Below are 13,252 nucleotides of genomic sequence, written 5' to 3'. Positions count from 1 at the left end.
CCTCGGAATCTGAGAACCCGGTAACTTTAGTAGAAGATATTATAATGTGTGGGAACTGGAAAGTATAAAGTTAACTCGCGACGTATCGAAGACCGATAATTCTCGGTTTCAGACCCGATACTTTTGCGCAATTGCCCTAAAATTATTAAATTCCGAATGCGAAATAATACAACGTGCACCAAAGGTGTATCAGATTTTAATAGTTTTTTTATAATCTCAAACAGAATTTCAGTTCGAAAAGCATAAAACATACTACCAGTAATATGAATAGGATCATGGGAGCTCATTAAACCTTGCTTATAAGCTACCAACATTTTTTTTATTTAGAGGTAGGGTAGGAGTGTTAAAAAAATTTATTCTATGCATAATAATGTATTTTAAAATGAAACATACCAGAATAATAGTTCAAAACTAATGGGTAGTAATAATTAGTAGTAATCCTAGAAATCAGTAAACTTTTCTAGAACTATGCAAGCAGGCCATAACTACCATAATATTAAACAGTGAACTAAGTGATCAGCCATCCTATGGCTTACAATTCTAACTCTAACTATACATAAAAGGCAAGCTAAATAAAATAGACACAAACACAATAGAAGATTGTGCTCGACAAAATTCACACTTTCTTTAGTATAAAACCAGTACTCATTTTATCAATCCAACAATAAAAAAATATGCAGGTAAAATTCACACTTCCCTGAATTTTTTCAATGGATAAAACTAGTTCCTTGTGAGATGAAGGCAGATAGAAAAGTAAAGCAGGGTAAAACGTGGTGCATGGACCCCAAATAAAATTGGGACAAGGATGATTTTAGGCTCCTTACCAGATGAGTGTTCAGCTAATGGTTCATACAGATCTTGTTCCTCCAACTCTCTTTTAATCCCACTCCAGAATATGGGCAAGGTCCATCTAGAAAACACATTAAATTAAAAGTAAATCACATGAATGACCACATGGTAACCTACCCACTTCATAATTATTTTTTACAGTAAGTTCTAGAATTTATAGAATTTTATGCTGGCAGTGTGATCACAATTATTTGCTAAACCTCAACTTTAGCAGTTTGATTTAAATATCAACTAAATGTTTATTTTATTATATCATTCTAAAATACTTCTGGAAAGATTTTTACTTTACAAAAGAGAGGGTGGTTAGATATTAAAATGTTTCAAGATTATGCCAAATTAAAATTGTAAAAGCACTTCCATTCATAAAACTGAAACTTACGTGAAAGTGAGAGCAGACAATGGGTTAGCTTTCGCTCTGGGATGCGGAGGCCGGGCTTTTTTATCTAACGCCTCCATTATTCAGTGGGTACCTGCGAAGTGAGAATAGAATATTAATATAAAAGTTTTTAAACGGTTCGGATCAAAACTAGGAGAATGGTATGCTATAAATACTTACCGTAGCAGTCCTAGACAGACGGTATGGTTCTTTAACCTTACAAGACGGGCAAACGCATGACCTGTGCACCGGCACACAGTTCCACTTAGACACGGTTACGCGTTAAAAATGTGCACTGCCTACTTATTATTTATTTTTTACCCACACGGCAGGTAATATCTTTTTTATAATGTACCCGTCGTTGTAAATTCGAATTATTGTAAGTCACTTATGTATTTCGACAAAGTTGTTAAATCTATCAAACTGAATAATTAAGATTAGCGATAGGCAACAAGTTCACTTTTGGAAATAGTTCGTACAATTTTATTATCCTGTCATAGTTTTGAATAACCACTCCGTTCACGGCCACCGCTAATTTTTTACTGCTTGCTAAAATAAAAATTGTAGTGATGATTTGACAGGACTAAATGACAGACGGATTGAAAGCCATCTGTCATCTAGCCTGTTGCTAGCTTCATGACCAATTCTATCAACTGATATTCTCTGGAACATAACGAATAGTTCCCATTGGTAACAAATGAGACTTTCTTTCTCGCGATTATTATTGAAAAATTATTGAATTAGAAAAGTCAAATAATTTAAGTGTGAGTGAATTCTTCATTTCTATGGTCACAGTTTCCAATGCGGTTTCCAATGCACTGGGGCGGCGGAAGCAGAATGCTAAGTCTATGGTCACTGGCATGTAAAAGTACGAGCCAGTAGGTCAGTTATTTGTTTTTTGGGCCATTACAGGGTTAAATTAAGTTTTTGTTTCTATCTATTGGCAGAACTGAGAACGTGACACTGACAGTTTTAAAAATTTAGCCTTGGTTGATGTCAAATTTTTAATCAATCCAATCAAAACATTGGTTTGTGTTGTGTATCATTGAAATGATTTGTAAGAGCATTTAAATAAATGGAGCTTTGACTATGGATATAAATAGAATAGCCCTTGTTCAGACTAGCAGTTACTAAATAAACATATGATTAATGATTGTGAGTGTGCTATTTCAGCGAGATTGTGTTAGAACAAGAATGTAAATACTTTCCGGTACTGGAGTATTAAAAATGTACGTGTCTTTTATACGAAGATATAAAAGTATGATTTTAGCCGGTATATTCTGCTTTTATTTTGGTTGTGGTATAACATTAAGTTTGTTACGCCTCGAATGTGCCGATGCCCTTGCTGCTAAAGATGTAAGCGATGCTCAAAAGTCTCTGGATAAGATTGAATATGCTGTACTGATCTTAAGTGGTCCAGACAATGAACCTAAGAGAGATGCAATAAGAGCCACATGGATGAAATTGTCCAATAATATATTTGTAGAGAATGGAGAAAAACTTTACAAATGGAATCACACTTGGATTGAACAACATTACAGAAATGAATTCATCAAATTCTATTTTGTAATTGGCACCCAAGGTCTGTCTGAAACAAAATTAACAAGGCTAAACACTGAAAATAATAGGAGTAATGATCTCTTATTACTAGACAGCTTCGAAGATAGTTATAAGAATCTGGCTGTAAAAATGTTACATTCATTGAAATGGTTGAGCACCAATCTGAGCAGGTTAAAATACCTTATAAAATGTGATGATGACTCATTTGTGAGAGTTGATTTGATAATAAAGGATCTGGAAGCTTATGCACCTGAAATGAATGCTCATGAACTGAGTGAATATGTTACTTACAAGGTAAACTTCTTACACAACAATTAAAAAATTCATACATGTTTCCCTCATCTACCTAGCCTTTTCCCAACTAAGTTTGGGTTGGCTTCCAGTCTAACCGGATGCAGCTGAGTACCAGTGTTTTCCAAATAGCAACTGCTTATCTGACCTCCCCAATTGAGTTAGCTGGGCAACCAATTCCCTTGCTGCTGCCAAACTTTCTGGCTTCTGACTACCAGCAACAACTGCCAAGGTGCTAGTATCCTATTCATGTTTCCCTCACTATTGGTTAATGGTGTCTGCCAAGTCCCTCTTGAGATGAAAATACTTTAAACAGGGGTCACTTTTACTATATGGATACAAAGAAATATATCATTATGACGTCATTTCAAGCTTATATCTAAAACTCTAACAACATGGTTACATGATAGATGTACTAAAACATTTTATAAAACCTTATTGTCAAATTTCAGAAGGATCTCCCCTCATATAAAGGTCTGTATTGGGGCTACTTTGATGGCAGAGCTCATGTGTACTTGAATGGCAAATGGCAAGAAAAGGACTGGTTCCTGTGTGACAACTACTTACCTTACGCACTGGGCGGTGGCTATGTTATATCTCGTAGCATTGTTGACTATATTGGCAAAAATGCTGACATTTTAGGGTAAGAACATGTTAATGAAGGATTATTGTTTTATGTATTAATATTATATATACATAGTGCACCAAAACTACCTGCGATATGGTTATTTCCTTTTTGTCCCAATCCATCCAAAGGTTGTCTGTAAGAGATCACTTTTAGCGATAAGACCGCCCATTGTGTCACCGACTTCAAAATTATTGTTTGTTCTTGTTGATTGTTAATTGGTGTGCATAATAAAGAATATGTCTATCTATCTATCTATGAAGGATAAATATGAGTTTTTAAGTTCAATGACAATAAATTAAACTTATTGCTTTAGATATTGTGGAATGTACGAGCTTTATTTATCGTCTGTTAAAAGTACATATCTCGAATCAGCAAATACAAATATATTTCATTGATATTAGAGGATGTTAGAAAATGAATGAATCGCATGTATTTTATCATATTTTAATTACAGCCACTACAAATCCGAAGATGTGTCTATGGGAGTGTGGACGGCCTCTTTGGATGGCATGAACAGAGTACATGACATAAGGTTTGACACCGAGTGGAAGTCCCGAGGCTGCTCTACCCAAATGCTGGTCAGACACAAACAACTGCCTGCTGACATGTTTCAACTGTATAAGACATTAGTACACTCACATGGCCTAAGACTTTGTAAGACTGAAAATATCTTAAGAAAATCATATTTTTATAAGTGGGATGTTTTGCCAAGTATGTGCTGTAAGTAATAAGTGATTGGATGTAGAATATGCTAGATGGTTCTAGTTTTGGTTGTGTAGTCTATTTAGTTTTATCAAGTCATAATTCCATTATGGGCATGGTCCCAATAGTGTTCAACTCTTTTAGGATAATAATTTTCAGTATTTCATATGTTGTGGAATGTTAGTTATGTAGTAGACAAGCAAAAATGTGTGAAATTATGTTTAGTACATGCAGCTTCATAGGTGAAACCTTTTGAAAAAATCTCGATAGTTATCCATTTACTTAATTAGTAACTAAACATTATGAACAATCTAGTAGGCAGTTATGTTGTATTTAGAAGATATTTTTTTCTATCTTACATATTCCATTTTGGTATAAATGTTTCTAGTCAATTGTGCATTATACCTTGATACCAATAAAACACAATATTTTCGAACATTACGAGAAATGTGCATTTTTATTTTAACTAAACAATTGAATATAAATTAGATATACAACTCATTTGTCATTTAGGGGTAACCATGTAATCATTGTGTCATAAATAACAAAAAGTGAGAATATTTAAACAAAAGTTATGATTTCTTATTGTTATTTATACACTCCCGCCCACAGGCACCCGAATATCACATATAAACATACTAAAAAATAAACTAATTATGACTTTTCATATCCATATATGTTTGATTGTTGCAAAATGTTGTCCTCGACAATTCTTCTTTGAAATAATCAATTGTCCTTTGCAGACCATCTTGTAATGACACCTGCAATTAAACAAGAATAATAATTTATGAATGTCTATTAAAACACATGTTGACAATTTAAATGTTCTGGCATCCCTACATGCTACTATCAACCATTTATGCTAGGCGCGTGAAGTTGGCCTATAGGCTGCACACAGCCCCGGATCTAGGGGGGGGCAAGCCGGGGCCTATGCCCCGGGCGGCAAATTCAGGGGGCGGCAAAATCAGGCGGCTGCCAAATTCACACTTCACAGACCAATGGACTACTCATCATTTATTTAACTTTGACCACGGAATAAATAATAGCACAAGTACAGCAATTTCGTGGCCATATCAACTTGACCGATACCCTGAGTGAGACATGCTGCACGGACATTTATTATTCACGAGGCAAGTTTTAGCAAACTAAAACTGATTAAAATTATTTGCGATCATCTATGAGCCAGAAACGTTTATTGCATTATTATTTTTATTTTAAATCCTACTTCACAGATTACTATAATAGTTAAGTACCTACAGGACTGTCTTAACCTATGGTGCAGGGTGTGCGAATAACCCGGGCGATACCTCGATCTCAGGGGCGCCGCGGGACGCCCCACCACCAAAAAATTTCGATGAATTACACCCTTTTGATAAGGAAGTTTCACATTGTATCATGACACTGACAAGCAAAGTTTCTAAAAAAAGTCGCCTCCGCTTTGTTTGATTGATCATTTTCATTGTTTTTCACTTTTAACATCCACCAACTAAGTGAAAAAATTCTCGCTCGCTACGCTCGCGGCTAAGTGACAATGTATGTATACAATTTTTTTCTGATTGTTTATTATTATTTTTATTGACGCACCGAATCAACGAACACAAATGGCACTGCTCTAATCACGGTTTCTTTTATTTGTACTTACATAATTCCCGGTTTAATTTGTGAGTCGTCAAACAAATAATTTAAAAAAGTTCGCGCTCGCTACGATCGCGGCTACTTGCTACTTTACTATGTACTTAATCATCAGATACTTTTGCGTCGTAGGCTCAAAAAATTTCGCGCTCGCTTCGCTCGCGCACTATTATACATAGATTGCCTTCGTAACTACATACATAAGTCGAATGTACCAAAAAAAAAATTTACGGAGTCCTCAAAAACAAAAAAATTGGCGCTTCCGACTGCTTGTTACTTTACAGCGCTTTTTACATCTTATAAACTTTTTGTGTCCTAAAATTAAAAAATTTGCGCGCTCGCTTCGCTCGCGCTAGTTTTTACAATTGCATCAGTCTGTCTCGACTCTCATAACGTAAACCTGCCCAACAGTTTGAGCCTACAATGATTTGGACACCTTTTTTAAGTCCCTTACCTACCAAAAAAGTTACTTTCGTTCGAACGTTCTTATTTATATTCCTTGTAACTACTCTAGGTACTTCGATCAATATGTACTACATAGGTGGCGCTTGGGTGATGATTGCACCCAGGTGCTACATGAGCTAGAGACGGTCCTGCCTGCCTACAAAGTGATAGCTGTGAAATTAAATGGATGATAAAGGTGAATAAACATAACTAGGTAGGCGGGGCGGCATTTTTCAGTTTTTGCCCCGCCTAAAAAAAATTGAAGATCCGGGGCTGGCTGCACATGTAAAAAGACTGGCTTTAAGTAATTCACTTTCACTGCATTCTTACAAATCACATTAAAGACGAGAACATACATATAATATAATCAATGCGGTGACGACACGCCAATCTAGTTCTACTGTACTCATCGCGTACTATTAGTACTGGCACTCGTGATTGGCGGCTCGTGGCATCGCGAATTGGAAGAAAAATGTAGGTATGTGTCTCACCTTAGGTTCCCAATGCAAATGTTCCTTAGCTACTGTGATGTCGGGCCGGCGCCGCTGCGGGTCGTCCTCTACCGGGGCACCCTTTGCCACCATGCTCCGGCAGCCCGGAACTTGATTCTTTATAATCATGGCGAATTCTGAAATCGATGGTATATGAATTAAGGTAAAAGAATTTGTATATGTATCTTCGGCAATTACAGGAATAGACAGAAGTCAGATAGGCAGACAATAAGCCTTACAAAGGGGTATGGTATTGCTCGGGAAAATGGGTTGACTTCAGATAGGAATGAGTTGCTCCATATAAAACACTGTTAAGAATGAAAGCCGATACTAAAATTTTTGGGGAATGGCTAGGCAAATGATGTGTAGGCTATATTTTTACCTATATTTTTCGTATGACTTAAAATTAATGTCGTGATAACACATCAATTTTGATATAACACAAGTTCAACGATTTGGAAAATAGGAAAAATAATTGAACCATCCATTATTTTTAGTTTAGTTTAAAAATACCCACTTGATAACGCTGCCTGTAAACCAGCTAGTTGGACAGTTTATTTAAGTTCTAACATAAGTAGTACTCTTTTATTTTTTAAAGCTTTCGCTGCGCGAGTTTTCTATTTTATTCCCTCTAATTTTTCCAATTGATACCATATGTTAATGGCAATAAATGCTTGTTTACCTTGAATAGTATTTTCTACGGGGTTGCCAAGGTTGACGGGCAGCGTATAACTGGAAGCCATCAAAGCCAACAGTCCGTCAACGAGATCCGATACATAACAGAAGGAACGGGTCTGTCTCCCGTTGCCATATACCTGAAAAAGAGGTTTTAATAATTTAGAACAAATAAGCACGACATCAAACAAGAGAATAAATCGTCTAAATTCTACGAGTAATAAGTATTTCTAAGAAGTTCTAATATGTCTTGTCCGAGTCTTACTACAGTATTGCCATCATCCAGATAAGAAGGGTCTTCTAATGAATCTAATCAGTCTATTGTACTTCGACAAAATGTAACATCATTCTGACCTGTAGGTCTAATCTAGCAATTTTTTAACTAAGGCGATAACCTTTGGAGGAGAACAAGCGTAATATCACTACATAGTATAAAACAAAGTCGCTTTTTCTGTCCTCATATCCTTATGTCCCTTTGTACACGTAAATCTTCAAAACTACGCAACGGATTTTGATGAGGTTTTCTTAAATTGATAGAGATTAAAGAGGAAGGTTTATATGTATAATAACATAGGTACATTAAATAGTGGGGAAATAATGTTATTCCGTGCGAGGCCGGGGCGGGCCACTAGTATTATATTATAATGCTTAACTGTAATACTTAAAAAATCCTCCTTACAGTAATAGTCAAATTCTGCAGTGCTTGCATGATAAAGTTGGACACAACTCGTCCGTCGGACACGTGCATCCTCGGTCCATATGTGTTGAATATTCTGGCGACTCTGACCGCCACCTTCTCTTGTTTAGCGTAGGAGTACGCGAGTGTCTCCGCAACTCTCTTGCCCTCGTCGTAGCATGCCCGCGGCCCTGGAATTTACAAAAGTATTTATGTATTATGACGGTTAAAACGACTTGCAATTTTTGGAGGCTACATTTTTTTTTTCAATATGTAATGATGTATTCTTTATTCTATTAAATTTTATACTCTATACGTCTATCTACATAAATGGAAGGAGCTGCACCGACAAGAGCTGGGCTCTTAAATTAATTATGGTGACCCAATTATTATGTACCTATAAAAACTGCTAAATAGGCAGATTTTTTGTTTTCGTTACACCGTGTAGTCCAAATAGTATTTATTCACTTAATATCAGATAACCCTTGACATCAGTTACTGATAAACTAAAAACTAGCGACCGCTATAGAAAAAAAAACTAGTTTCTCGTCCACTTGTAAATTCAACCTTGAAATTGTAGGTAAAGCAAGTCTTGCTCTTAGATGTCTAACACGCGTTACTTACTTGACACTGTTACAAGTTATTAAGTATTGTCATTATGCGAGGCAATGTAGAATACTATTTTATGGCACATCTGTAACTAATCTAACATAGATAATGTAGACTTTGTTAATTTTCATTATTTTGCTTAAAAAAGTGCACACACACTAAAATCAAAAAATGTACTAATGTATAAAAGAAATTAACTTAGAAATGCTCACTAGTTGTACCATATGTACTGTTTTTATAAAAGAAGATATGCTGAAAATGACAACCTACATAATAACTATTAAGGTCGTTGCCACATGTGAACACCTGTGAAATGATAATGAAGATAGAACAAGTATTATGAACACCCACGCGAAATCAATAACAATAATATACCTACTTTTATTCAACAATAATACCATATCCTCTGTTAATAACGGGTTTGCTATCAGGTGTTTGTATCAAGTTACTCAAATTGTGCGTAAAATTTTGGGCTTTATTCATTTAATTATTTTGATAAGAAGATTCCAAATATTTTCGTTATGTTGGTGAGTACCCATAGACAGGCATGGAATCTATACTGACCTATTGGATTAACATGACCCCAGTAAGATTCAGGTTGTGGGTGCACCATGGGGTCGCCGTACACTTCTGATGTGCTTGCTATCAGTATCTTTGCTCCAACTCGACGTGCTAAACCTGAAATATATTTTTACCAATTTGTATTTCATATTTTTTTAAAACTAAGTATTAAAGTAATGAATAAACAACATTATATTTCCTTACCTAACATATTGATTGTTCCTAATGTATTTGTCTTAATTGTCTTAACTGGATTTTGCATGTAGTGTGGTGGACTCGCAGGACTAGCTAAATGGTATATTTCATCTGCCTAGAAAATAAACACAATTATATTGTAACCATTACAGCTCAAGTGGTGTATTGTTTAAACAATGATAATGATGTATTACCTCTACATAAAGTGGGTTAACTATATCATGGTGAATCATTTCAAAGTTGCGGTGTCCGAACCAATGTTCAACATTGCGTTTGCGGCCGGTGAAGAAATTGTCCACTACAATGACTTCATGGCCTTGTGTCATAAGTACGTCAACTAGATGAGAGCCTACAAATCCCGCGCCACCTGTCACCTGGAAATCAATATAGTATCAGTTAGGGAAATGGTGTCAACGAGGTTGGTGCATTTGATACACATCGTTTAAATCAAAAGAATACATTATATTCAAGATTAGTAGCCAGTTTTTTTAATTATTTAATTCATAGATTTATAATTATTTGAGTTCTATCTTTAATTATCTACTCAGGCTAATAACAATAGCTATCAAAAAGCAAATGTTATATTTATTTTTATCCAAAGTAAAATGCTGACGTAGCTAACAATTGCAATACAAAATATTCTTGAGAGCACTAGTAGCTTAGAAAGTAGTCCTGCTTATGTTGTATATGTTTAAAGATAAAGACAACATTTGTAAAGATAAGGGCTTACAATGAAAACTTATTACTACACAGTTACAAAAGGGCTACTAGTTTAGTAATGTATTGACTTTAGATTAAGGTAATGTTATTTTCCTTATCATACTTCTGATATTGATATAAAGATATGGGTTCAAACTCTTCACAAATCATTTACAGTGTGTTGCACCATTTAACTGTAATCATAAACAAATAATTTTCAGTTGTCAAATCGGCAGTTTGACTAATAGCCGGCAAGGCAAGTATACTGTTGGTTAAGGTTACAGTAATAGTTAAATGGTGCTACTAGGTCTTATATTGTGGATTGTACAACTGAGTATCTGACCTGATGTGAGTGATTGCTTCTAATCACTTCTTAATTACAAAGGTGACTGAATGAATGTCTTACCAATATTCTTTTCCTCTCCTTGTAGCCCAGAAACTTAACTTCTGGATACTTCTGTGGAACTCTACCTTCTAAAATTGCAATTTTCTTTTCTAATTGATCTATCCTGGATCTAGCTTCGAGAAGTTCTCGTTTTGTGTCATCATTCACAGTGTTAACTTCTTTCTTCTCCTCCAATATATCTGTTTGAGGGAATTTATCCATCTTTGGCAGACCATTTAAACCTCTGTATTCTAGTTTTTCAGCATTCTCCTCTTTTATTATTTGGTGCACCCCACTGCTTTCTTTTGTAAGAATTAAAAATAATAGCAGCACTGAAAAATATGTAAGAACCATGTATCTTTACTGTGTACTAATCATTATTATATTAAAGTATAAAATGAAAATTCATTTTTTCCGACCTACTAAGCAGTTTAATGCAAATATTATTACCTACTATTAATCTATTAATAGTAGGTAATAATATTTGCATGCCGAATGGTAAAATATGGCTGAACTTTATAATTATAAGAACTTTTGTATACCCATATTTGCAAAATAAAAATATTCTATTCTATTCTAGTTCATGATGTTGTTATAATTGCTCAAATAAGATTTTGTGTATTACTTAAAATTTAATACACTAATATACAGTAAAATATCTATTTTCTAGTTAATATCTGCTAATACCGCTTAGTACATATATCAATATTTTAGTAATTAGTTAGTAAATTTCAATTAATGTTATGACCAATATTAATCACAACTGAGTATTATCGATCGCAGTTACAAGTACTACAATAATGGTGTATACTATCGGTTAACTAAACCCTTCCTACACTTGTGCATAGTTTACAATCAAACATATGGCATTCAAACAAATAAACGAAGCAAAAACAACACAAAAATGCGGCGAGCGTTTCTGCAAACTTATAAACAGATTGTATTGTACTTACATAGAGAAAGTATGCCCAAGACTGTTAGTGTCTTTCTCAGTTTCAGAGATTGTCTTATCATTTCTGAGTTTACTGTGATTCTGTTTCCGTTCACATTGCTAATTTTAAATAAGAATTTATGTTATACGTGGTTTTATAGCGAAAATTGAAATAGTTATACAAATGTCATATCCTTTCCATTGACACTACTGACAGACAGCACCACTTCCAGCTGACTGTCAATAATTTGTTTTTCTATCTATGGTACCCAGGCCTTTAAGCAAGAGTACACGTAACGAGACTTGCTTATGTGCGGTTCCCGGTGTCTAAAATCAAGAAACGATTGTTGTAGTATTTGATTGATTTTGCACTGTTATATCTAGAATAACTTATAACACTAAACCGCTTCAAAGTTTTTGGATACTGGAGTTCTCTTACTCTTTCTTGCCAAGCTATGTAGCAATAACTAAGAGTGGATTATAGCAAATGATTATTGATTTTCCATATTATTTATAGAATATACAATATTTTGAAATGTATTCTTCCATAATTTATTCAGTACGTGAGGAACGATCTATAGTATCACTTCTATGGTCGAAAGCGATGCACAGATGGCGCTAGTATAGCAGTGTGTAAATCTTAAGAAATATTACTAGAGTAGAATTAATGAAGCTATTAGCATTTATAGGGATAGACAGATAGTACTAGGTATGTTGTGATAGGAGAGTTGTTTTATTGCACGGATATTACACAACTATTATATTGTATGACAGAATGTGCGTAAGATCTGCGCTGGTCAGTCTGCTAACCTGCACAAATAAAAAATATACGTTTTTATTAAATAATTATCACGTACCCAATAGTTTTAGCTTTTAGTGTTGGTGGCCAAAACTTTTTTTATTTCCTCTCAGTTTTTCCAGGCCACGTTGCTTGTACGTCCTACATACGAACAATTTACTACTACTCACCTACCTATAGAAAAATGAGGTTTGAAACCGACAGATTTTTGTCGCTAAGCATTTGTCTTGCCACTGTCTTCGCGCCACGAAAATCTGTCAGTAGGAAATCGCTTTTAGAGACGAACAAGACAAGTAGGTAACTGTTTAATTTAGCGTCTCTTAATTTAGTTAACTTAAGTGGTAACCTCAAACTAACTAAAACGCTTTAACGAGTAATGAAGTTAACTTTTGAATTAATCGTGTAAGTATATCTATGATACAAACTTATACGAGTCCAAAAAACTCAGCAGACGGCTTTTAAGGAAGCAGTCTTTTTCCATGACCATGAGGAAAACATACGTGTTATAAGTATGAACTTAAAATCTATTGTAGGAAGGCTACATGCGATAATCTTAGATTGAATTGTATAATTGAGATGCAGGTATTAGAGTATTTGTAATCAGTTTATTCTGATATATACCTTTACACGCTCATTTAAGTATTCGATTGGGTTGAACGTATAAAACAATAACTTATTACTTTTACGACCGTTTGTTTCGAAGATGACATTCTGGCTCCATAATAATGGAGGTTTTGATAGAAATATTC

The 13,252-nt window shown here is 34.8% G+C and overlaps 3 protein-coding genes across 3 annotated transcripts in view; 1 reads left to right on the top strand and 2 right to left on the bottom strand.

The window, feature by feature from the left end:
- Positions 1-1,803, bottom strand: part of LOC110370165 (ATP-binding cassette sub-family C member 4) — a 34,891-nt gene extending 33,088 nt beyond the window's left edge. The window contains exons 1-3 of the mRNA XM_064034822.1: positions 1,406-1,803; positions 1,229-1,319; positions 825-910 (exon numbers count right to left, since the gene is read on the bottom strand). Coding sequence (XP_063890892.1) covers positions 825-910; positions 1,229-1,305 — 163 coding nt within the window. The 5' untranslated portion in view covers positions 1,306-1,319; positions 1,406-1,803. The remainder of the gene's footprint in view (positions 1-824; positions 911-1,228; positions 1,320-1,405) is intronic.
- Positions 1,804-2,101: 298 nt separating this feature from the next.
- LOC110383736 (beta-1,3-galactosyltransferase 6) lies at positions 2,102-4,847 on the top strand. Its single transcript, XM_021344557.3, has 3 exons — positions 2,102-3,079; positions 3,529-3,719; positions 4,159-4,847. Exons 1-3 carry the CDS (start codon positions 2,453-2,455, stop codon positions 4,430-4,432), a joined length of 1,092 nt encoding a protein of 363 aa, XP_021200232.3. The 5' UTR covers positions 2,102-2,452; the 3' UTR covers positions 4,433-4,847.
- On the bottom strand, positions 4,835-11,937 carry LOC110383728 (UDP-glucuronic acid decarboxylase 1). Its single transcript, XM_021344546.3, has 9 exons — positions 11,727-11,937; positions 10,795-11,105; positions 9,884-10,063; positions 9,699-9,804; positions 9,498-9,611; positions 8,328-8,515; positions 7,656-7,788; positions 6,974-7,110; positions 4,835-5,167 (listed from the first exon to the last, which is right to left on the bottom strand). Exons 1-9 carry the CDS (start codon positions 11,785-11,787, stop codon positions 5,057-5,059), a joined length of 1,341 nt encoding a protein of 446 aa, XP_021200221.2. The 5' UTR covers positions 11,788-11,937; the 3' UTR covers positions 4,835-5,056.
- Positions 11,938-13,252: the final 1,315 nt, after the last annotated feature.

This window comes from Helicoverpa armigera, chromosome 5 (genome assembly GCF_030705265.1).
Source record: "Helicoverpa armigera isolate CAAS_96S chromosome 5, ASM3070526v1, whole genome shotgun sequence".
Lineage (NCBI taxonomy): Eukaryota > Metazoa > Arthropoda > Insecta > Lepidoptera > Noctuidae > Helicoverpa > Helicoverpa armigera.
This window is presented reverse-complemented; position numbering and strand designations above follow the sequence as displayed.